Genomic DNA, 21,584 nt, shown 5'->3' on the forward strand with positions numbered 1-21,584 from the left:
GTGTGCTCTTTAACCATTTTCCCCCGCTGGTAGCATCTTGGGAAACTGGTACATCGTGGGAACCAGGGCTTGATGTTGATGCAGTAAAGATACAGAACAGTTTCCAAGCATCTTTCTTTGTTATCCTGTTATGATCATACCCCACCCGCCCTTATCCCACAGCAGCTGCTCATCTGTTCTCCATTTCTACAGTGCTGTCATTTCTTTCCTTCTTTCTTTTTTTAAGAGTTTATTTCACTTATTTTAGGGGAGGAGAGGCAGAGGGGGAGAGAGAGAGAGAATCTCAAGCAGACTCAGTGCTAAGCGTGGAACCCAACACGGGGCTCAATCCCATGACCCTGAGATCAGGAGCTGAACTGAAACCAAGAGCCGGACGGACACTCAACTGACTGAGCCCCCCAGGGGCCCCTATAGTGGTGTCATTTCAAGAAGGTTACAAAAATGGTTAAGTCCTTGATCCACTTTGAGTTAATTTTTATATAAGGCACGTGGTTTAGGTCCATTTTTAGTACTGAGGTCCATTTTTTTTTTCTTGCCTATGGGTGTGCAGTTTTTCCAGTGATATTTGTTGGGAAAAAAAGGCTACACTTCTTCCACTGAAGTGCTTCTGCACCTTTGTCAAAAATCAGTTGGGCATATTTGTTTGGGTTAGTTTACAGCTCTCTGCTCTGTCCAGTGATCTCGGTGTCTATCCCTCTGCCAGTACCAAGAGCCTGGATCACTGTAGCTGTGTAGTAAGCACTAATACCATATCATGAAAGTGACTCCTCCCAGTTTAGTCTTCTGCTTCAAAATTGTTATAGCTATTTCAGTTCTTCTGCTTTTCCTTATCAATTTTAAAATAATCTTGTCTGTAGCTTAAAAAATAATAAGCCTTTCTGGGGTTTTGTAGGAATTATGTTAAATCTCTATATCCATATGGGGGGAATTAACATCTTTCCTGTGTTGAGACTCCCAATCCATGAACATAGAATGTCTTTTTTTTTTTTTTTCAATAAAAGTTTATAATGTAAAAAGGAAGATGGCTCTGATGTAACATGTTGACATGAATTAAGAGATACTTTTTTTCCCAGGGAGAATATCTGTGTTGCATCTGTGTTCAATTTCTTTCTTAAAAAATTCTTTTACAGGCCTATGAAAGGAGGTTTCCTACATGTCCTTTGATCCCGATGTTTGTGGACAGTGACACTGTGAATGAGTTCAAGAGTGAAGACGGGGCTATTCACGTTATAGAACGACGCTGTAAGCTGGACATAGATGCACCAAGGCTGCTTAAAAAGGTGCCAGTGGGGACACCTTAGTCATCCCCAAACTAGAGGAACTTATATTCAAAGCCCGTGTTGCATTTGGTGTTATTAATAAGCCCTTTTCCTCTTCATTTTGTTTTCTAAAGATTGCAGGAGTTGATTATGTTTATTTTGTCCAGAAAAACTCACTGAATTCTCGGGAACGTACTTTGCACATTGAGGCCCACAACGAAACCTTTTCTAATCGGGTCATCATCAATGAGCACTGCTGCTACACCGTGAGTAACCGGCCTTCGGGGACAGACACGCGTGCGGCTGCCGCACTCTGGGTGGGGGGTTGCTTGGCCCCCACTTGTCACCGCCATCCGCTGCCTTGTCTTGGAGGGTGGCTCCGCAGCAGCTGTGGTCCCTCATTTCTCATTGGTGGCATCAGCCAGGTGACGGGTGTGGCTTACTGCAGAATGGGCTACGTTATCATAGCAGTTAAGGGAGCCTGGTGATGCCTTGATTTGTTTTTAAAGGTTACCTTAATACGTCCCTTCCTCTCGGGCACCACTCTGACACTCTAGAAGTATATATGAAGGGCCCGAGCTAGTTTTCCTCCGTTCTCTGAAAGTAGAGCATTACTGTGAACTATGCCAAAATGGGGCAGAGCGAAACAGCAAATTACCATGAATTTGTATGGAAAAATTTGTTAGCCTTCCTAGACTCAAAAAAAATAACCTCTTTAGGGTTTTCTGAGACCTTAGGAATCTTGCTAACAAATGCACAAAGTGAATGCAGATAAAGTCCAGATGCTCAGAGACTCGGCTCTAGGCTCCTGAGTCCTGATGCTGGGATCCCGAGTGTGGCTCTCCGGGAGGGGCCTTGGCCCGTCTCACGGCTTGGGCTTGGGGTGTGAGCTGCTCTCTAATAGTGTTTGCAAAACAAGCAGTGAATGCTGTTTTTGCTTTTTCCCTTTTTCCTAAAAGCGGAAATCCTCTTTGGATTTCTTTTGGTTATCAGAACTAGGTAAATAAGTAGATCTTTCGGAAAAGCCAAGTGGTGGAATGCAGACTCTGGGGAGGGGGGATACCTGCAATGCAGTCCTCTAGGATGAGGCTGAGGGCTTTTATCTGCCGCCCCGTCTTCAATAACTTCTGTTACCAGATTATTAGAAGGACCTAATAGGGTCTCTCTGCTTCTCTCGTACCTTCCTACAACATATCCGTAGCACTGAATCCAAAATGATCCTTTTAAAATATATCGGATCATGGCATACCTTGTACAGTGTTACTGAATTTCCCTCAGAGGAGGAGCCCAGGGGCCTCCCAGTGGCTTATAAGGTCTTGCGTTTTCTCTTAATCACACATCTGCTGTCCTGCCTGCCTTGTGCACAAGCCTACGCACAGTCTTCGGGCTCCGATCTCCATCTCGTAGGCGTGCTTCCCTAAGGACCTTTGCTGCAAGCGCGCCCTCTGCTGGGAGCACTCTGCCCCCGGTCTCTGCTTGACACGACCCCCCGCCCGCTTCAGTCTGTGCTCCATCTGCCCTTCTGCATGAAGCCGGTCTGAACACCCTGTTTAATTCTGCCGCCTCCCTGCGCCCCACCCCCCAACACACACCCTGGTCCTCTTAGCCTGCTCCACCACTGTTCCTTTCTCCCTTGGCACTTGTCTTCCAACAACGACAGAATTTCTTACCTCTTATGTTTACGGCTAATTGCCATTCTCCCCCTCCAGACCGTCAGCTTCATAAGGCCGGGATCTTTGATTTGTTTATGATGGAGAACTCTGCTCAGTCAATACGGTGACGGATGAAACAAGAATGAAAAGGAAGCTCTCTTTATTTTTTTTTTAATATTTTATTTATTTATTTGACAGAGAGAGAGGTCACAAGTAGGCAGAGAGAGGGGAGGAAGCAGGCTCCCTGCTGAGCACAGAGCTCAATGCGGGGCTCAGTCCCAGGATCCTGAGATCATGACCTGAGCCGAAGACAGACGCTTTAACCCACTGAGCCACCCAGGCGCCCCTGAAGCTCTCCTTTGAACAGTCATTTTAAGAAATTTTTTAGAGTATTTTAGAAATATTATTTAAGTTTTTTCATGATTTTGAACCTTTCTGTACATTTTTCCATCTAGTGCTTTCATGATAATAACATTATTGGTCAAATAAAATGTTTTCTTTTGTTTATCAGTTGATTGAAGAGCAAATGACCTTGTCAGTTGTCAGCATAGTTAATGGGAATATCTCTCATTTATCTACAGGTTCACCCTGAAAATGAAGATTGGACTTGTTTTGAACAGTCTGCAAGTTTAGATATTAAATCTTTCTTTGGTTTTGAAAGTACAGTGGAAAAAATTGCAATGAAACAGTACACCAGCAATATTAAAAAAGTGAGTCCACGTTGGGATTTTATGGAAAGGGGAGGCAGGAGCCTCTGAGGTGCTCCGAGCTGGCAGTGCTTTCAGAAGGCTGGAAATGGGCGTTCAGGGATCCCCGCCGTTTCTAGACAGGGAGGTACTTCGGCTTTCCCCGAGCCTTGTGTTCCAGGGCGGTGTAGGGTAGGATGGGGGCTCAGATGATGCTGGCAGCCAGTGGAGTCAAGGAGGAGCCTGTGGCCGTCGGCCGTGGCACCCTGCTTAGAATCACTGACCGGCTGGAGTGGGCTGGGGTGGGCCGGGTGAGGCGGGAGCCGCCGGCGTACAGCACCCCCAGCTGCCACCTTGGGGTCTGTGGGCAGGGGGCACTGCTCCAGGAGACGCTTGCCAGGGATCTCCTGGGGGTCCCCAGCCTTTGGGTTATTATTACCTGTGGAAGAACTTTCCTTCTCATTTTTTTTTCAAGATTTATGTATTTGATTGGGTGGGGGGAGTGCGTGAGCACAGTGGGAAGGTGCAGAGGGAGAAGGAAAGAGAATCTTAAGCAGGTTCCCCGCTGAGCCCGAACCCTGATGCGGGGCTTGAACTCACAACCCTGAGACCATGACCTGAGCTAAAATCAAGAGTCGGACGCTTAACCGACTGAGCCACCCAGGCTCCCCACTTTCCTTCTCATTTTTATCCCGTTGCTCAGTGTTGTTGTGAAATATGGTTGTGAAGTGTATCCGTGTGGGGTTCTGAGAGCTTCTGGAAGGCTTGCTTTCTTCTCAAGGTGTTCCAATTCGGATGGAGACACAAAGCATATGCTGAGTGCAAGTGGGATAAATCAGTGCTTCTAACTAGTCCTAAAAAGAACTTCCGTCTCTTTAGACGTTATTTCCTAGACCTTTGGAGAAGAGGAAGTAAAACAATTATGAAAAACAAAAAAACACAAAGGCTTTTCTTTTTATAGATTTATTCTGTAGCAGTGCAGTTTTTATTAGTGTTTTAAAAACCTGCGGGAGATGAAAGATTTGAACGTTGAATATACGCTAACCTTAAAATTGGTTTTGTTTTAAAGGGAAAAGAAATCATCGAGTACTACCTTCGTCAGCTGGAAGAAGAAGGCATAACGTTCGTGCCCCGCTGGACTCCCCCTTCCATTGCCCCGTCCTCGGAGGCCTCCTCCTCGTGCAAGAAGCAGGCAGCGTCCTTGGCTGTTGTGGTTCCAGACGCTGCCCAGGCGGAGGGGCCGGGCAGCGAGGCCCTCAGCAGCCCCAGCGGGCCACCTGAGCCCGCGGCGGGGACCCCGGATGGTGCGTTGGAGAGAGGGTCGTCCCGCGGGCAAGGCCAGGGGACTCCGCGGAGACCTTTCCCCTCGGCTTCCTCCGCCCGTGCTTGTTGACTGAGGACGCGTGGCGATAGTCACCGTCCCTTTGCCACCTTTTTTTTTCCTAGAATGAAGAGACATTTAATGTTTTTTAATGGGCAGGAAGGGTCATACCAAGTTGTTATTTTCTTGATGCCAGGAAATGTGTTTATTTTGAGGGCATCTTTAGTGAATGAGAGGTGGCAACCAATGCTTTTCACAGCTGTGTCACCATCAGACACCTTATACTCACTCCGTGCGAGGCCCCGTTGTCCGCACTTAATGAGAATTTACTCACTCGACCGTGGTTCCGTCTTACTACAAAATGCTTATTACCCCCATTTTCTGCATGAGTGAGCTGCGGCCCAGAGGAGCTGAGTAACTTGCACGGAGTCACACAGCCGGCGGGTGGTGGCGCTGGGACTGAGCTGAGGTGGCTGGCTCTGGGGTCTGCACGTAGCCGGTGTGCTGTGCTAAACACATGTGCACACACAGAACACGCGCACGCGCACACACACCTGTTTGCTTCTCCGAGTGACGCCCACTGTGAAACCACCCAAGAAAATTCTGCCACTCCTAAGTTTTGTTGAAGTATTGGTTTCTCTTGCCACGCTTTCTTCTCTGTAGCGAAACTGTGCAATTTGTTTGCCATTCAGTAGGTCGCACGTGGCGGAGACTTAAATTGGTTTAGGGACACGTTTTATCTTTCCACCTCGTGAGCGTTGGCTGTATTTTAGGTACCTGATCATGAAGAAGATTATTTCTTGTATTTTTTTTTTTAAGATTTTATTTATTTGACAGGCAGAGATCACAAGTAGGCAGAGAGGCAGGCAGAGAGAGAGGGGGAAGCAGGCTTCCTGGCAAGCAGAGAGCCCGATGCGGGGCTCGATCCCAGGACCCTGAGGTCATGACCCGAGATGAAGGCAGAGGCTTTAGCCCACTGAGCCACCCAGGCGCCCCTCTTGTATTCTTGAGCGCAGTAGCTCTTTTCAGAATAGGTTTCAGTCTACATGCTTGGTTTATTTCATAGTTTTATGTCACGTAGGCCTTCTTTATATAAGTTTGGATTAAAATAGTCACTCATCATCTGTTACAGATTTTCTCCTGTCGTGAGTACTGTTGTAATTTTGCAAATAGAGTTGACCACACGGTGATCAGGGAGTATAACTGAATCACTAGCTGGACCTGGGGCTCGGTCAGTGATCTGATCTTACAGACTATCAGCGAGGGTCTCCAGGGGGCTGGCTTGGCACTGCGGTCCCTGGGGTGGTGTTGAGTTCTGCGACTCGAGGAACCACGCTTAACTTTGCTGAGCAGGACCAGTTTGGAAGTCTTCACGTTCTAGTGTTCTCTGTGTAAATGTTGTCCTGTAACTTCTGTTGCAGACAAACTAGACGCGGACTACATCAAGAGGTACCTGGGTGATTTGACCCCGCTACAGGAGAGCTGCCTGATCCGGCTTCGCCAGTGGCTCCAGGAGACGCATAAGGGCAAAGTGAGAACCCACACCCCCTGTGCATGGTGCTGTCTTTGTTGCTCTGGACCTGGTCCTGTGCATAGTTTCGTAGAGTAAATGTTCCTGATTGCCGTAGCTGGGGATGTCCCTCTCAGGCCCAGTGTCGGGGGATCTGTATTTCTGGGTGTGGCATCCGAGTCCCTCCTGGCAAGTCGAGATGCCCTGCTGTACGATCAGCTGTGCTTTTCGAGGCTTACCAAGGAGGGTCTCCCTTAAAAACAATTACAGGCCAAGTTACAAGGCAATATTATATTCCAAATACTCAGGTTTTTAAAAGATTATTTATTTATTTTAGATAGCGTGGGGGGAGGGGTAGAGGGAGAAGAAGGAGGAGAGAATACCCAGCAGACTCCCCGCTGAACAAGGAGCCCAACGTGGGATTCGATCCCATGACCCTGAGATCACAACCTGAGCTGAAACCAGGAGCCAGACACTCAACCCACTGAGCCATCCAGCCACCCCCAAGGATTCAGATGGTTTAATTTTCAGAAGCTTCGGAAGGATTTCACAGATGGTTCCAAGACCAGAAGTGTTTGAGCTTTCATTTTGAGGTTTTTGGTAGAATTTTAGCCTTGTTAAGGCATCCGGTTTTTCTAACAAGCTTCATACTGATAGGGGGCTGGTGGCGAGCACAGGCAGACTGGCGTGTCCAGCTGTACTGGCGTCACTTAGTAAAGGGAAGCAGGGGTTGCACGGAGTCGGCCCGTGCTCGAATTCCGTCAGCCGTCAGCCTGGGTTACAAGAGCCACGTTCTGAGGACTGTTCAGTGTCACTTGTCGGGAGCACAGCAACTGTCGTCACGGATGTCCGTTGTCGTGCGCTCACCCTGCCCCAGGTGCGCTCACGATCTCGACGAGGTCCTCCGGCAGCCCTCTGGGGTGGTGGCATTTCTGTCATAGGAGGGAACTGAGGCACGGAGCAGTGAAGTCACTTGCCTGAGGCGAGTGAGCACTGGGGTGAGGCTCTGAAGCCAGGCCTGGGCGGCAGCGACGCCATCTCCGTGCCTCGTGCTCTCCCAGCGGTGCGGTCGTTGGCAGGCTCCCCTCCTGCCACACTCCTGTCCCCTGTGGACCAGCGGCATGCGTCGGCGGGCGCGTGGCCGCACAGGAGGACGGCCAGGCCAGAGGAGACGCTGACGTGGTTTTGGTCACCTTACACGGAGGCAGACTTTAGAGGAGGAGTGCGTTACGGATGCCGCCAGCACGACCACAGGCAGCACTTGTGTGTTGTCACCCTTGTTCCAGTGGCCTGGAAGTGTGGAGAAGTGCGCCCGGCCCGTAGCCCTCCGTCAGTCCCTTGAATTGAAGCATCTGATGTTTGATGAAGTATTTATGCCTTTGCTCTACTTGGCGGAAACAAATGGGCCATGATAAAGATTATTCTGATTAACGATACCGATTTTCTAAAGCATTAAGTGAGGTTTTTTTTAGTAATGGTTAATTTTAAGTCGTGCGATAATGCAGCTCCCTGTGGTGAAAAGTGACCGTTTTAGAGTGTTATTCCCCTAGTAACTTGGTTATTTTTTCCCCCTTAGCAACTTTTAACGTCGCTTAGAAACATTTTTGCTCTCACTAGATCCCGAAAGACGAGCACATTCTTCGGTTCCTGCGCGCCCGGGACTTCAACATCGACAAAGCCCGAGAGGTCCTATGTCAGTCCTTGACCTGGCGGAAGCAGCACCAGGTGGACTACATTCTGGAGACCTGGAGCCCCCCGCAGGTCCTGCAGGACTACTACGCGGGCGGCTGGCACCACCACGACAAAGGTGGGCTGGGCGTCCTGGACGCGCTTCGAGGCCACACACTGCGTGCGGTCGAAGGGGCCTGTCCTGGGAACAGAGCGGGGGTCCATCCCTACGTCTAGCCCGTCTCCACCCCGCCCCCTCGGAAGCCCCCCGAAGCCCCCCATAGAGCAGCAGGGGCGTGCTGTCTGCCTCTTCCCTCGGCTCGTGGCCCCTTGGCCACCAGGTTTCTTCACCTCCTGTCTTGGTCACAAAGACTTTGTTTTGACTCATTAAAACACCGGCGTGTTGGAGGGAGGGCAGCGTTTTCAGGAGCACAGTGCTAGTAAAGGAACGTTCCTTAACTGCGGTCCCTACAAGATCTAGGACAGTGTGTAGCCAGGTTTTCTGTATCAAAACAGTGAGGAACTTTCAGCTGTGTTTTGGGCAGGAAGCAAAACAAGCCAAGGAAGTGATACCCCTGAAATGAAGGGTAAGTTAAGCCGAGCGCAGTTCTCTTGGATCGCTTTCCGTAGCGCGCCTTGCAGGAAAGCCGGCGTTTGCCAGAGTCGTGCTCACTGTTTGCTGGTTCGGAGCTGGGGCACGAGGACGGCCCTGGAACTGCGCCCCCGACCCCAGCAGATTCTTCCAAACAGAGCAGCTCGGATTTGTCTGTTTTCCGGACCTCATCTTGTGTACTTTTCCAGATTAATTGTCGCTCTTTGTTTTTCCTAGCAACATGTGTTATTCTGCTTTCCCACCCTTCAGAGATTAAAGTTTGGTCGTGAAACATTAACAAACGTATTTTATAAATATGGGGGACACCTTTTATAAATCTCCCTTTCAGCAAGGTTTAGGAGCGCAAAGACCTTTTTGTTTTAAGTGGAACAGATCTAGACCCAGGCCGGTGATAAATACAAGGAAAATTTGGACTTCTTTGTCAAGATGACAGGGCTGACCCTCCAGTAACAGATGACAAGTCTCAGTGGCCTGTCAGTAGCAGATTCCATTCCTGGCCTTTCTGCCGCTCCCCTGTGGCACCGAGTGTCGGGAGTCCAGGCGCTAGAGACTCTGCGGACTCCAGGGGACACTGTGGCCACCGAGATCTTTCTTCCTCTGTGTCGCTGGCCCGTGAAGACAGGGCATTTGTATAGTGAGGGAGGTTCCTCTCGGGTTCCATCTGCTACACCTCCGGGCTGTAGACACGTAGAGCCAACGTGTGCTGCTTGGGGCGGATTTAAAAATGTCCTGGAAGTCCTTGTTTATCCTGTGGGTGGGAATCGGGGGACCCTGGCTTTTAAGAAGATCTAGACATTAACGTTTTGTTAACTCGTGAAATGGAAAAAAAAAAAAAAGGTGTTTTCTCTAAGAAACAAAATTTTAAAATACTCCATAATCACAGAAAAAAGTTTCTGTGGATATTCTGAGGTGTACCCCCCCACACCCCCCGCCACCGAAAGTCAGCTCTGCTCCGCCCCCTGGTGGCTGAAGTGAGGAGGTCTAGCAGCGGCCCCGTCAGTTAGAGCCGGTCGTTAGAGCCAGATGAGAGGCTGAGATGTGACTGGTGTGTCTTATGCTGGGCACACGGCAGCGGCTGGGGGAGCTCCTGTCCACACACAGCCAGCCGCGGCGTCTGAGTGGGAAGGCGCGCTCCTTGTTAAGGCTCCTGGAGTGGCGCCGTCAGCTTCTCTGCAGGAATGCCGCTGATCATCCCTTGCCTTCCCCTCCTGCAGACGGGCGCCCGCTGTACGTGCTCCGGCTGGGGCAGATGGACACCAAGGGCCTGGTGCGAGCCCTCGGGGAGGAGGCTCTGCTGCGATACGTAAGTGCCTCCTGGGGAGGTCGCTGCCCCCTCCCTTTGCCAGCAGCGTGGTGACCTCACTGTGTTCTAGCGGGCATGGAGAGCGTCATTAGGCCAGCCACTTCTCTGTGGAGCAAGAGGAATAGCGTGGAGGACATTAGGAGACGAGATGGGCAAGTGAAGGGGGGAATCACAGGGGGAGATGAGCCACGAGAGACTGTGGACTCTAGGAAACAAACTGAGGGTTTCAGAGGGGAGGGGGCTGTGGGGATGGGTGAGCCCGGTGATGGGAATTAAGGAGGGCACGGGCTGCATGAGCACTGGGTGTTAGACGCAGGCAGTGAATCGTGGAACAGCACATCAAAAACTAATCAAGTACTGTGTGGTGACTAATATAATAAAAATTGTTAAAACTGTATGTTTTCAAAGCAATGATTAAAACATAAAATTCCCATTTAAAAGCAGGTCAGTCTAGTAAAATATATTTTTAAAATTTCTAAAGAGGGCACGGAAGTTATAAAAATGTTTTTCATAGGGAAGCATCAACAAAAAAGTCTGTGTAGCCACTCAAGATGACTTCGTGGGGACCAGTTTTGGGTCCTCTTGTTCCCTGGCTTGGTCCCACCCCTCCCGCTCCTCTCGAGCTGTCTCTCAGGTCAGGCCTCTTCATAGGAGTCTTTGCCCGGCACTGCCTTACTCGCAGGTCTTCACATCTCTTACCTGGATGATTATAAATGCTTCCTTCCTGCCCCCCGAACTCCAGGCTCCTCCCCATTTCAGCCTCCACAGTGTGGGCAGTTATGAAGAGAAGGATGTGCTTAAATTAAGAACCAAACAAACAAGGGCGCCTGGGAGGCTCAGTGGGTTAAGCCTCTGCCTTCAGCTCAGCCCGTGGTCCCAGGGTCCTGGGATCGAGCCCCGCATCGGGCTCCCTGCTCCGCGGGCTGTGTGACCGTCACTTTGTTTCCTAGCTTGACGCAGTGCTGTTACTTAGACTAACCGGGGGCTTTTGTGGCCATTTCACACACAGGTTCTCTCCATAAACGAGGAAGGGCTGAGACGGTGTGAAGAAAATACAAAGGTCTTCGGTCGACCCATCAGGTAGATGTTGATTTTGTTTTTCCTTCCAGCTTACTGAGAATGTGGGTAAATATCTCTAATCGACTTTTGGGGCCAAAATCTGGTTTGATTTTTAGGCTTTTAGATTTCTGGAACCAAGTCTAAATAGCTTCCCGTTTTCTGCGGTATTCCAGAAGGTAGAAGACAGAAAGCCATGCAGCTGGGTCAGTTGGGAGGGATAGATGCCAGGTTTTGGTGTCTGTAGCCCTGAGTGAGGCACTGCTGTGCCCTCAGTCTCGGTGGGTCGGCCTGTCCCGTTAGTCCGCGGGTCCTTGGGAGCCCCGGGGCGCAGGTCGGCTTTGTCTGTCGTAGCTGCGGGGCTGCGAGGATGTTATTCTGCATTTCTGAGCCGTACTTGTCACCACGGTAAACTGTTTGGGAAATGTGCGGTGGCGCAGGGGTGGACCTAGGAAGGCCCAGCAGGGGACTGGGAGGGCCGCGCCTCCCGGCAGGAGGGAGTCTCGAGGGTCCCGTCCTGGCTGCAGTCCGCCGGGACAGAGCTGCTGCCGCTTAGGGCACGCCGGGCGTCAGAAGCCAGGCTCGTGTCCTGCTCGGTCTGTCGAGGTGGCCAAGCGCGTCAGGCCCAGTGCGTCGGGCGCCGTGTCTGCGGGCTCGCACGCGGGTCCGAGTGGGGTTCCTCGCTGTCAGCGAGCCGCTGAGCTACTGCTGCTCTGGGATGGGGCGCCCCCACGGGTCTGCGCTGCAGGCCACGGGCTGGAAGCGCTGTTTCTGGCACTTGATTTTTTAGAAATGGGTCTGGTTTCGGAAACGGCTCTAAATGGCTGTTTCGTACCGTCAAGAAGATCGCTTAGGACGTGGTTTGCATGCGTGCGTGTCTAGTGCGTGGCTCACACGTCTGCAACCCCTGCAGCTCGTGGACCTGCCTGGTGGACCTGGAGGGCCTCAACATGCGCCACCTGTGGAGACCCGGCGTCAAGGCCCTGCTGCGCATCATAGAGGTGGTGGAGGCCAACTACCCCGAGACGCTCGGCCGCCTCCTCATCCTGCGCGCTCCCCGCGTCTTCCCGGTCCTCTGGACGCTGGTGGGTGTGGCTGCGCCGCTGCCGAAGCGGGGGGCCACTTAGAAGGCACCCGGGCTGGCTTTCCTGTCCCCGCATCTGTCCGTCTTAACTAGTCAGGAAGTAGCAAATGTGGAAACACACAGGCCCTCTCAAACGCTGAAGGGAGGAAAGAGCTCCTGAGAGTCCTTTTGTCACGCAGATAGACGTTAGGGAAAAAGTGTGTCGGGCTCCCTGCCCCTGCCTCCCCACCACTCATACTGTCACGTGGTAATTTTAATCTTTGGAATCACACAGCAGAGCCAAATGGCTGCATGGTCTTTGCTCGTTACCTGCAGGTTAGTCCATTCATTGATGACAACACCAGAAGGAAATTCCTGATTTATGCAGGAAATGACTACCAGGGTCCCGGAGGCCTGCTGGACTACATCGATAAAGAGATCATTCCAGATTTCCTGAGCGGGGAGTGCATGGTATGTATTGAGGCAAGCCGCTCTGCATTCGGCTGCTTTACGGGGGTGGGAAAGGTAGGTGTTGGTTGGTATAAACGATTTTCAGACTTTCAGTTCGGATTATTGTTTTTTGTTCTGTTTTGTTTTTCTTTATTTGGCTGACATTTCTCTGACCCAGGACTAAACCACATAGACCTATTTTGGTAATTGTTGGCAACATGAGTATTTCTTCATTGTTAAATATAATGAGAATTTGTTTTAGAGCCTAACGTAATTGCACCTTTATTCGCTCAGTTCTGTGCAGGTCGGATGCGTGTAACTGTTCTGAGGAGCTGTGCATTTTATAAAAACACTTTGAAAAGCTCCAAGTGGTTTTGCCAGATCGCCCCCTTGACATTAAATAAGAGTGATGTTTTGAAGGGGACACGTTAAGAGAACTACTGTCATCTGGGGGCTTTGATTCATGGCATGGCTAGGCTCTCGGGCGGCAACGTCCGCCTCTGTGCCCTGGACTGTGATGAGGGGTCCTTGAGCACTGCAGCCCCTGGGGTGTGCCCGGCTCCCATGAGGGTGAGGGAGAGCAAAGGCTGCAGAGGCCCAGGTGGCTTCCTCCATTGCTAAAGCCAGAGGGGAGCCTGGTTGTCTTTAGAGAAAGGATCTCTATCAGCCTAGGGAAAATAAAGTTGTCCTTTTGAGAGGTGTACACGCTAGCTTGGATGCACGTATTTAGCTAACAAACCGGGTTTTCAGGGGAGTCTCCGGGTTGGTTAGAGGAGTTTGGACAGCAGCGGGATTCAGCTTTCAGGGCCTCGGTCCCGCGTCAGGAATGGCAGACATCGGCACAGTGCGGCGCGAGGGGCAGGGGAGCCTCAGGACCCTCCCTGGCCGAGGAGGTCAGCTGTGGAGAGAACCCCAGACAACTCACGTTAGGAACAGTCCAGAAGTGGTTGGTCCTTCTGACCGTGAACTGGAGCAGAGGGAGACCTCACTCAAGGCACGCCGGAGCGACCATGACGTGCTCCCCATGGTGAGAGTCGTCCTCGTGCATCCACGGGTCCAGGCTCTCCTGCGCTCCCCGCTGGGTCCGTCTGACAGAGGCTGCCTCTGCAGGAGGTGCTGTATTCTCTGAACCTCAGTGTTGAGTCATTAGGTCAAGGTCAGTTAGGAAATGTGTGAAGTATATAGATTCTAGTTAACCTAGCCTATTGCAAGCGGACTGAGAAGAGGCTCTCCTTAATTACTTTCTGTCTCGTGTTGTGGACTGATCTGACTTGGGTTAGACAACAAAGCTTTCATTGTTGATTATATATTAGCTATCGTAGTTTATAATAAAAACCTGCCTGTAGTCGCTGAGAATAAAACTTTTTTTTAAAGATTTTATTATTTATTTGACAGATAGAGATCACAAGTAGGCAGAGAGAGAGAGAGGGGGAAGCAGGCTCCCTGCTGAGCAGAGAGACCGATGCAGGGCTCGATCCTAGGACCCTGGGATCATGACCTGAGCTGAAGGCTGAGGCTTAACCCACTGAGCCACCCAGGCGCCCCAAAAACATTTCTTAGCATCGTGTTTTCTCTTTACAGTGCCGTGTAACTGCTTGTCATTCTTCCACGAAGCAGCACTAGAAACGGATTCCCGTACCTCTTACGTAGTAGCGTAAATTCTCTGGGAAATTAGCGTCAGCCTGTTCTCACGTAGATCTAAGAGATTTTAAAAAGTTACGTTGCTCAGTCCTGCAGCCAGTGTTAGGACGGTGCCGGTGTGTTCCATTCCCAAGCGGCCAGGGTCATTGCGCCTGCCGGGACGTGGCCCGCCACGGAGCGTTGGTTCTCAGAGGGCCCCATCCGTGTGCACAGTGTTCACTGCTGTGTTTGTGTTTGCAGTGTGAGGTGCCCGAGGGCGGACTGGTCCCCAAGTCTCTGTACAGGACTGCGGAGGAGCTGGAGAACGAGGACCTCCGGCTCTGGACCGAGACCATCTACCAGTCTGCAAGCGTCTTCAAAGGAGCCCCGCACGAGGTGCGCCAGCCGCGCTGCGGGCCTGGGTGGCGGGGACCCTGTCCCCCTAGGGACCTTCCTCAGCGCGTCTTCCCAGCAGGAGCGCCTTCAGAAGCATCACATGCTTTTTCTGGTCTTGGCCTTTAGGGTTTATTTTTTTTCCCAAACCTTTATTTGGGGTGAAAGTCTGTGTTGAGGGACAGGTGTCTCTCGAGGGACCTGCGCCCAGAAGGAGGCGAGGCCTCCTGACCTCTGCTCTGCCAGGGACCCGCGGGCGCAGGGCGGGTGGCTGGTGGGAGGCTTCCCTGTGGGACACGGACTCTGCGCCTGAGGTCATCTAACGACTCTGCAGGGCTGGTTTCCGTGTTTGTCTCTTCATGACTGGGCTTCGGTTATTTCTGTTTGTGGAAGAATTTGCCCGTTTTTGTAAGTCAGGCAGGGTCCGGAGAAAGTAGCACTTTTCTGTTTTCCCTTCTTGCGGTCACATTAGGGGCAGAAGCGAGAGGACGGCCGTGTCCTGCTGACGCTGTGTGTCCTGTGACATGGCGGGCGGTCTGGGCTCTGAGGGTTCACGACAGAGTGCACTTTCCCGAGCTCTGGGCGGCGCCGTCTGTGACTCAGGGTGGTTGCTCCGGGCGGTGGCGCAGGGCACCGAGCCAGGGCTCAGCGCGCCGGGCCGTGCGCTCAGGCGGCCCCCTTACCACCACCTGCCATCCGTCCTTGCTGGCGTGTGTCCCGGCACGGCCGCTTGGGGCGCACGCGGCTGCTGTTGCCGTGTTCGAACAGGCAGGGGCAGATCTGGTCTGCCGCATGCTTGGGTTCGGGGGGGAAATCTCAAGATTTTTCATGGCTGTGTCTTGAGGATTATTTCTGGTAATTCCGTATTCGGAGGCCCGGCGCAGGCAGGCGGAGTTCTTCTTCGTCTTAGGTAACTCGCTCTCATCTGTGGTAGGGGGCTCCCTGGCAGGGAAGGTTCTCGTACGTCACGGGGCATGTGGCAGGTGGAAGTTTTCTACATCGGAATGCTAAGCCCTGCTCTGGGGGTTAAGTAAAACACAAGTCAAGGCCATAAGAGCCCTGAAATAAGGGCTGAACTCCGTGTCCCTGCGGAGAAGGTGGGGGGGGTGCTGTCCGCAGAGGGCACCGCATCTGGGGAGAACTTGGCCCCTGGGGAGCCACCGCACTGCGGAAGGACAGTCACGGCGCCCAGACAGGACCGTCGTGCCCCGTGGAATCTGCTGTTCAGGGAGATGGCGAGGGGGTGGCTGTATGGTGAGAAGCCACAGTGGTGGAATCACGGGGTCGGCCTGACGGGCGAAGCGCCAGCCGGGTCGCCCTGGGAGGAGGGGGCGCAGCCGCCTGAGCTCTTACTGCCGCGCTTGGTTCTCCCACGGCGCCCCCAGTAACGCACTCGGGTCTGACTGATCGGTCCCTGCTGGGAACCTTGCCGGGGGCGCCGTGAGGAGGTACGCGTTAGAGGTAGGCCCTCAGTCCCCGCGGCCCTCCCCTGCACAGGGCTGCTTAGGGGGCCCTGGCTGCCACTGTTCCTTGTGAGTCGGTCCCTGCCCCGGCCTCGAGGCGTGGAGGCCTGGAGCGCTTCCTCCTGTTCCTCTGCGCGCCCTTTACTCAGCTCCCACCTTCTCTGGGACGTCCTTGTGCTCGCCAGCCTGGAACAGTCCGTGGAGCCACTCCTGAAGCATCTCGAGTCACGCCTGCTCTGTGCTGTTACGGCATTTCTACGGCCGGGAGGGGTGCTGAGGGTCGTGCAGTGGGGGGTCTGGGCTGCGGGTGCAGCCGAGGGGGGCGGAGCTCGGCCCGCCACACGGAGCAGGAGGGCTGGGAGGAGGGAGAGCAGGAGGAGCAGGGGAGCGGAGGAACCGTGGGTGCGGTGGAGAGACAGCCGATGGGCTGCCGGGACAGGCCTCCCTCCCTCCTGCGACACTCACGGCTGGGCCCAGAAGCTCCCCGCAGAGATGAGGCTGCCACCATGTCGGCTCGGGGCCCAGGGGCTCACGCTGAACACACTCTCTGCTTCCAGATCCTCATTCAGATTGTGGACGCCTCTTCAGTGATCACTTGGGATTTTGACGTGTGCAAAGGAGACATCGTCTTCAACATCTACCACTCCAAGAGGTCGCCCCAGCCCCCCAAGAAGGACTCCCTGGGGGCGCACAGCATCACTTCCCCGGGAGGGAACAACGTGCAGCTGATAGACCGAGCCTGGCAGCTGGGCCGAGACTACAGCCTGGTGGAGTCGCCGCTGACCTGCAGAGAGGGGGAGAGCGTGCAGGTGAGGGGGGAGAGCGTGCAAGTAGCCGGCGAGACCCTCTGCAGCGTGGTGGCTTTGTCTTCGAAAGGGAGGGGTCTGCTGCCGCCTTGCTGTCCTGCGTGGCTGGCGCTGTCCGGCTGCGGGAGCGCCCGTGGCCGCGTGCAGTGCTGGCTACGGTCAGAATGACCTGGGAAGCCCAGGGAGGCTCCGAAGACGGGGAGCTCAGACCTGAGCGAGGGTTCTGGGATAAATTCATGACTTTTAGCTCAAGTGCCTGAGTTTTCTTGAGAAATTAGTTTCACAGAAGCGATGCGGAAGGCAGGGAAAGGCATTCTGTGCCCATGGACAGCTGGGATCCAGCCTTCCCCGAGAGGACAGTCACCCTAAGCAGCAGGGAGACCAGCACGTGCTGGGAGAGCTGTTAGCTGTCGTCACTGAGCCCTCGCATTCGTCCAGAAATGCTCCGGCAGCTCAGTCTTCAGATCGTGGCCGGTCGTGTTGAGTGCTCATGCTGAGAGCGGTGGTTCTCAGGTGCTCTGGCCTGCCTGATGGATGCATAATTCTGCCGCCTTTACAGCTCTCAGGGAGGAGGCTGTCAGTGGGGGGGTAGAGGAAAAGGGAGTATTTTATTGGGTTTTAAAAATAATAAACAGTTTAAGCTGCAGAATTAGTGAAGAAGGTAATTTTCAGAGGTTGACATCCTGCCTTAGATTGCATTCTGTTAGCCAGAATGCTCTAGTAAGATCGTCGGAAGCAGGTCGGAGAGCACTGCCAGGTCAGATGATCTGTTTGGAGCCTCGGAAGGCTGGATGAGCCCCCGCCCATGCTCCCTCATCCCATCCCACCAGGCACCTGCTCTGCGTTGGCTTTTCTTCCCCTGAAGCTGCAAGTGCTGGGGGCGGACAGAGGCTGAGAGTCCCTCCCCGAGGCCTCGGGGCACCTGGGAGGGGCCTGGCTGCAGGGCCCGCAGACCCCGAGTGGAGCCAGCCCGGGAGCGCGTAGTCGACTCTCTCACCGCTGGGCTTGGCGGGCCGGCCGGCTGCATCCAGCATGCTCGCGCTCGGGGAGGGCTGCAGGCCGTGCCGGCTGGGGCTTGGGGCCACGCGGGGTCTCAGGAGGGACTTCTCAGCCGCCGCCACCGACTCGTTCCAGGGCTCGCACGTGACCAGGTGGCCGGGCTTCTACATCCTGCAGTGGAGGTTCCACAGCATGCCTGCGTGCGCCGCCACCAACCTGCCGCGGGTGGACGACGTGCTGGCCTCCCTGCAGGTGTCGTCGCACAAGTGCAAAGTGATGTACTACACCGAGGTGATCGGCTCCGAGGACTTCCGGTGCGGGCTCCCCGCCCCCGGCCCGCAGCAGCGCAGGGGGTGGGGGTGGGGGGCGCAGGGGACCCATGGGCCAAGCCGGCAGGGAGCCGCGGTTCTGGGAGAGCCTGCCGTGGGAGTGCTGGGGGTGCCAAGTGGGGCAGCCTGCCGTGGGGTCCTCACGCCTCTCCCCTCCCTGTGCCGTCCGCAGAGGCTCTATGACCAGCCTGGAGTCCAGCCACAGCGGGTTCTCGCAGCTGAGCGCCGCCACCACCTCCTCCAGCCAGTCTCAGTCCAGCTCCATGATTTCCAGGTAGTGCCGCGGCGCCCGTGCCCAGGGCGCGGAGGGGACGGCGCGCCGCCTCGGACAGCCCGCCGCACCCCGCCACCCGCCCGGCGGCCTCACTGTGCAGACTCCTCACCCTCTAGGTAGCAGATGGCTCTCCAGATGGCAGGCGCAGGCCCTGAGCCCAGACCGTCCCGACGGGTCATTTTAACTCGCGCTCTCTAGCCATAGATTTTGTACACAGCGTGCGCAAAAGCAAACCAGAGCACAAGGGCTCTCTCGAAAGAAAAGTAGTTTGTATACAATTAAGAGGTTGACTTGGTCTCAAATGTTGATGCAGAAAATGTTTCCAGCCACCGCCACGCTCTGTCCACTAGCGGAGGAATTGCTACGCCATCCGCCCGTCCTCCGGCAGTGGCCTTCCTTCCTGCACGGAGCAGGAACTGCCCGCCTGTCCCCCGCACTGCGCCATGGTGTCGCCCCCTGCTGTCCCCGGCATGCACGGGCCCGGGGGGACTGCCCGCCAGGCCCCTGTCCTCCGAGCAGTGCAGCTCCCATGGGGACCGCTCAGGGACAGCCTACGGGAGCAGGTGCCCCGCTGTCCTGGGGTGGGTGCGGGTGGGGCCGGGGGCTCTCGGGGGCCCCCACAGCAGCAGGAGAGCACCGCCACCATTAAACAGCTTCTCTTTCCTCCTTTCCACATCATTTTGGTACTTTCAGAGCAGGATTTTTCTGTACGTGAACTCGCGCAGGAGGGGTCCTTTCCCTTTTCCTTCTGGTGTCGTTCTTACCTGCAAGTGCTCGTTGTAAGCTCACGCGAGGCTTGCGTGCCCTCTGCCTCCTCTCGGCTCGAGAGCGTCAGGGCCCACATGGTCTTCCTGGTCACTAGAAGGCTGTTTTGGAGACTCAGTCCCATTTGCCCTTTGAAGTTGTCCAGAGTGTTCGTCTGAGCTGATGAGTGTTCTCGCTGCGCAGCCGCCTCGGGACAGCGTGGGGCTGACGGGGACCCCGCTCCCGCATAGACGGAAACCGCAGGCGTGCGGGGCTGTGTCCGCATGTGCCCGCATGGGGGGTGCACGTGCGAGTGTGCCAGTGGGTTTGTGCGTGAGTGTGGCAATGTGTGTGGGGCATGGGGGTGCGAGTGCGGCAGTGGGGGGTTTTGGAGTGGGCGTCAGTGCGTGGGGGGCACACGTGTGCGGCAGGGGTGGAGGTGGGGTGTGGGGTGCTGGTGAGAAATGGGGCAGGTGGAAAGTGGGGTCTGGTTACCGGGGAGTCTTAGAAGCAGCGCAGAACGCGAGCTGGTTTGCCTTGTGTTGTTTGGATTCCCAGTTCCCAAGCATGGTGTTCTTGCGTTGTCCGCGGTTTTTCCAGCTTTTTGTGGGAAAAGCAGGTCATTTGCGAATCTGTCTGGGTGGTGCATTGGGTTGGTGTCTGTGATGAGGATGTGATGCGTGGTGGTGGGTGTCGGAGGAGGTTGTGTTTTTAAAGATACGAGCCCAAAGCCACGTGGCTGTTAGCGACAGGTGTGAGGCACAGAAGCCTGGGCCGCGTTGCTTCCCATCTGCTCCCGGGGCCCACGGCGGGTGGCCGCAGTATGGACAAGTGTGTGGAGGGCGTGGGTGCCCCGTGGGTGAGCCCCAGCGGGCTCTCGAGGAACACCTGGCGGTGAGGCCCGTGAGGCGGCCCGTGCACCGAAGACTGGGCTTCTCCGTGGTTGCCGGCCTTCCCGGAGTTGTTCCCTTTGAAAAGATAGGTTCAGCACGGCACCTAAAGCCTTGTTTCCAGAAAGCACATTAGGGTTAGGTAGTGCCCCTGTGCTGCTTCTGATCAGTGCTTCCTGCTTCTAAATTATAAGGACCTGAAGGTGGTCCCTTCCCTCTCTCTCTCTCTCTCTCTCTCTCTCTCTCTCTCTCTCTCTCTGTGTCTCAGATGGTGGTTTTGCTGACAGCTGCCAAGAACACGCTTCCCTCCACAGGCCACCTCAGCCCAGGGATGTCTGTAGAACTGAGTTGCAGCCATCCCTCCCTCCCCCAGTCGAAGACGCGTTCGTTTTAAGTTGACTCAGAAGTGGCCCTTCTTGTCCCCAGAGAGTCGAACGCGTCTCTAAGAGTTCAAGGCACATCACTGCGCAGACGCCGGCGGGGTTGCTCACGAGCGACGCGGCACCTGCTTCTCCTCGGAGGGGGCCGCGGGCACGTGGACCCGGCCGTGCCCCTCCTTCCGCGCCTGCATTTCCTACTCTCCGCCTTTCTTCTGCACTAAGGGTTCTTTGGGTTTCCCCCATGTTACTAGTGTCTTAACTCACTTTTCTTCCTCAATCCATTATTTGCATATCAAATTCTGTAAATGTTTTGTAAACATATTACCTCACCTTTGGTAATACAATATGATGGTCTTTAAAAGATTTTTTTACTGTTACGGATAATAAATGTGAACTGTTTAAAGACGAGCCTGTCTCTTTCTTCCTGTGGAACGTGGCGCGCAGCGTCCTTCGGAGAGTGGGACCTTAGGAGATGGGAGAGGTCGAGGACAGATCTGGATCCAGGGTGCTGGGTTCTAGAAGTTCCAGAGTAGAGCCCCGCGTGTGCGGGACCATTTGCAGTCGCGTGGGCGGTCCTGCAGACAGACGGCAGCTGTGAGCAGCCGACCCGCAGATGCCACCCGGAGCCGACGGTTCGCTCGCTCCCACGACAAGTGTTCTTGGACTGCGTGAGGCCTGATGTTGCTCGTGACAGGCTGCTCGAGACACTTTCTTCAGTAACGACACGGATCCTCGAATCACGTGGCTTCAGAAAGAAGAAAATGGACAGGTGTGGACCTTCGGAACCTGGGCCCCCTTGTCGCCGGCTGCTTGCGGGTTGTGTGTAGGGGTGGCCAGGCCGGAACAGCCCGGGACAGACACCCTGCTGGCCTGCCCCCGTCGTCGTCTGCTTTCCTGGTCAGGGTGTGTGGGAGCCGGCCGAGGGGACGGGGCAGGGGCGTGGCGTGGCCGCACGTCCGTGGCCGCACGTGAGCTGTGCGTTTGCCAGCAGCCGAGGGGGGCGACCTGCGTCATGCGCACCGCAGCGGCCCCCGCGTGCCTCCCACCGTAGCGTGTTGCTGGGGGGAGGGCAGGGCGCGCAGCAGTTCTCCCGGCGCGGAGGCCT

General features: G+C 54.5%; 1 protein-coding gene across 2 annotated transcripts in view; it reads left to right on the plus strand.

Moving 5' to 3' along the window:
• SEC14L1 (SEC14 like lipid binding 1) overlaps positions 1-20,887 on the plus strand; it is a 54,390-nt gene extending 33,503 nt beyond the window's left edge. Inside the window, exons 4-18 of one of the 2 annotated variants that reach the window (XM_045984695.1) lie at positions 1,131-1,280; positions 1,394-1,525; positions 3,493-3,621; positions 4,667-4,901; positions 6,340-6,449; positions 8,046-8,235; positions 9,924-10,012; positions 11,022-11,092; positions 11,982-12,153; positions 12,468-12,602; positions 14,463-14,597; positions 16,615-16,866; positions 17,998-18,176; positions 18,364-18,465; positions 20,368-20,887. In XM_045984695.1, the coding sequence (XP_045840651.1) occupies positions 1,131-1,280; positions 1,394-1,525; positions 3,493-3,621; positions 4,667-4,901; positions 6,340-6,449; positions 8,046-8,235; positions 9,924-10,012; positions 11,022-11,092; positions 11,982-12,153; positions 12,468-12,602; positions 14,463-14,597; positions 16,615-16,866; positions 17,998-18,176; positions 18,364-18,465; positions 20,368-20,383 (2,097 nt within the window). In that variant the 3' untranslated portion in view covers positions 20,384-20,887. The remainder of the gene's footprint in view (positions 1-1,130; positions 1,281-1,393; positions 1,526-3,492; positions 3,622-4,666; positions 4,902-6,339; positions 6,450-8,045; positions 8,236-9,923; positions 10,013-11,021; positions 11,093-11,981; positions 12,154-12,467; positions 12,603-14,462; positions 14,598-16,614; positions 16,867-17,997; positions 18,177-18,363; positions 18,466-20,367) is intronic. The other variant, XM_045984696.1, reaches the window with a different exon arrangement.
• The last annotated feature ends 697 nt before the right edge of the window (positions 20,888-21,584 follow it).

Source organism: Meles meles, chromosome 18 (assembly GCF_922984935.1).
Source record: "Meles meles chromosome 18, mMelMel3.1 paternal haplotype, whole genome shotgun sequence".
Classification (NCBI taxonomy): Eukaryota; Metazoa; Chordata; class Mammalia; order Carnivora; family Mustelidae; genus Meles; species Meles meles.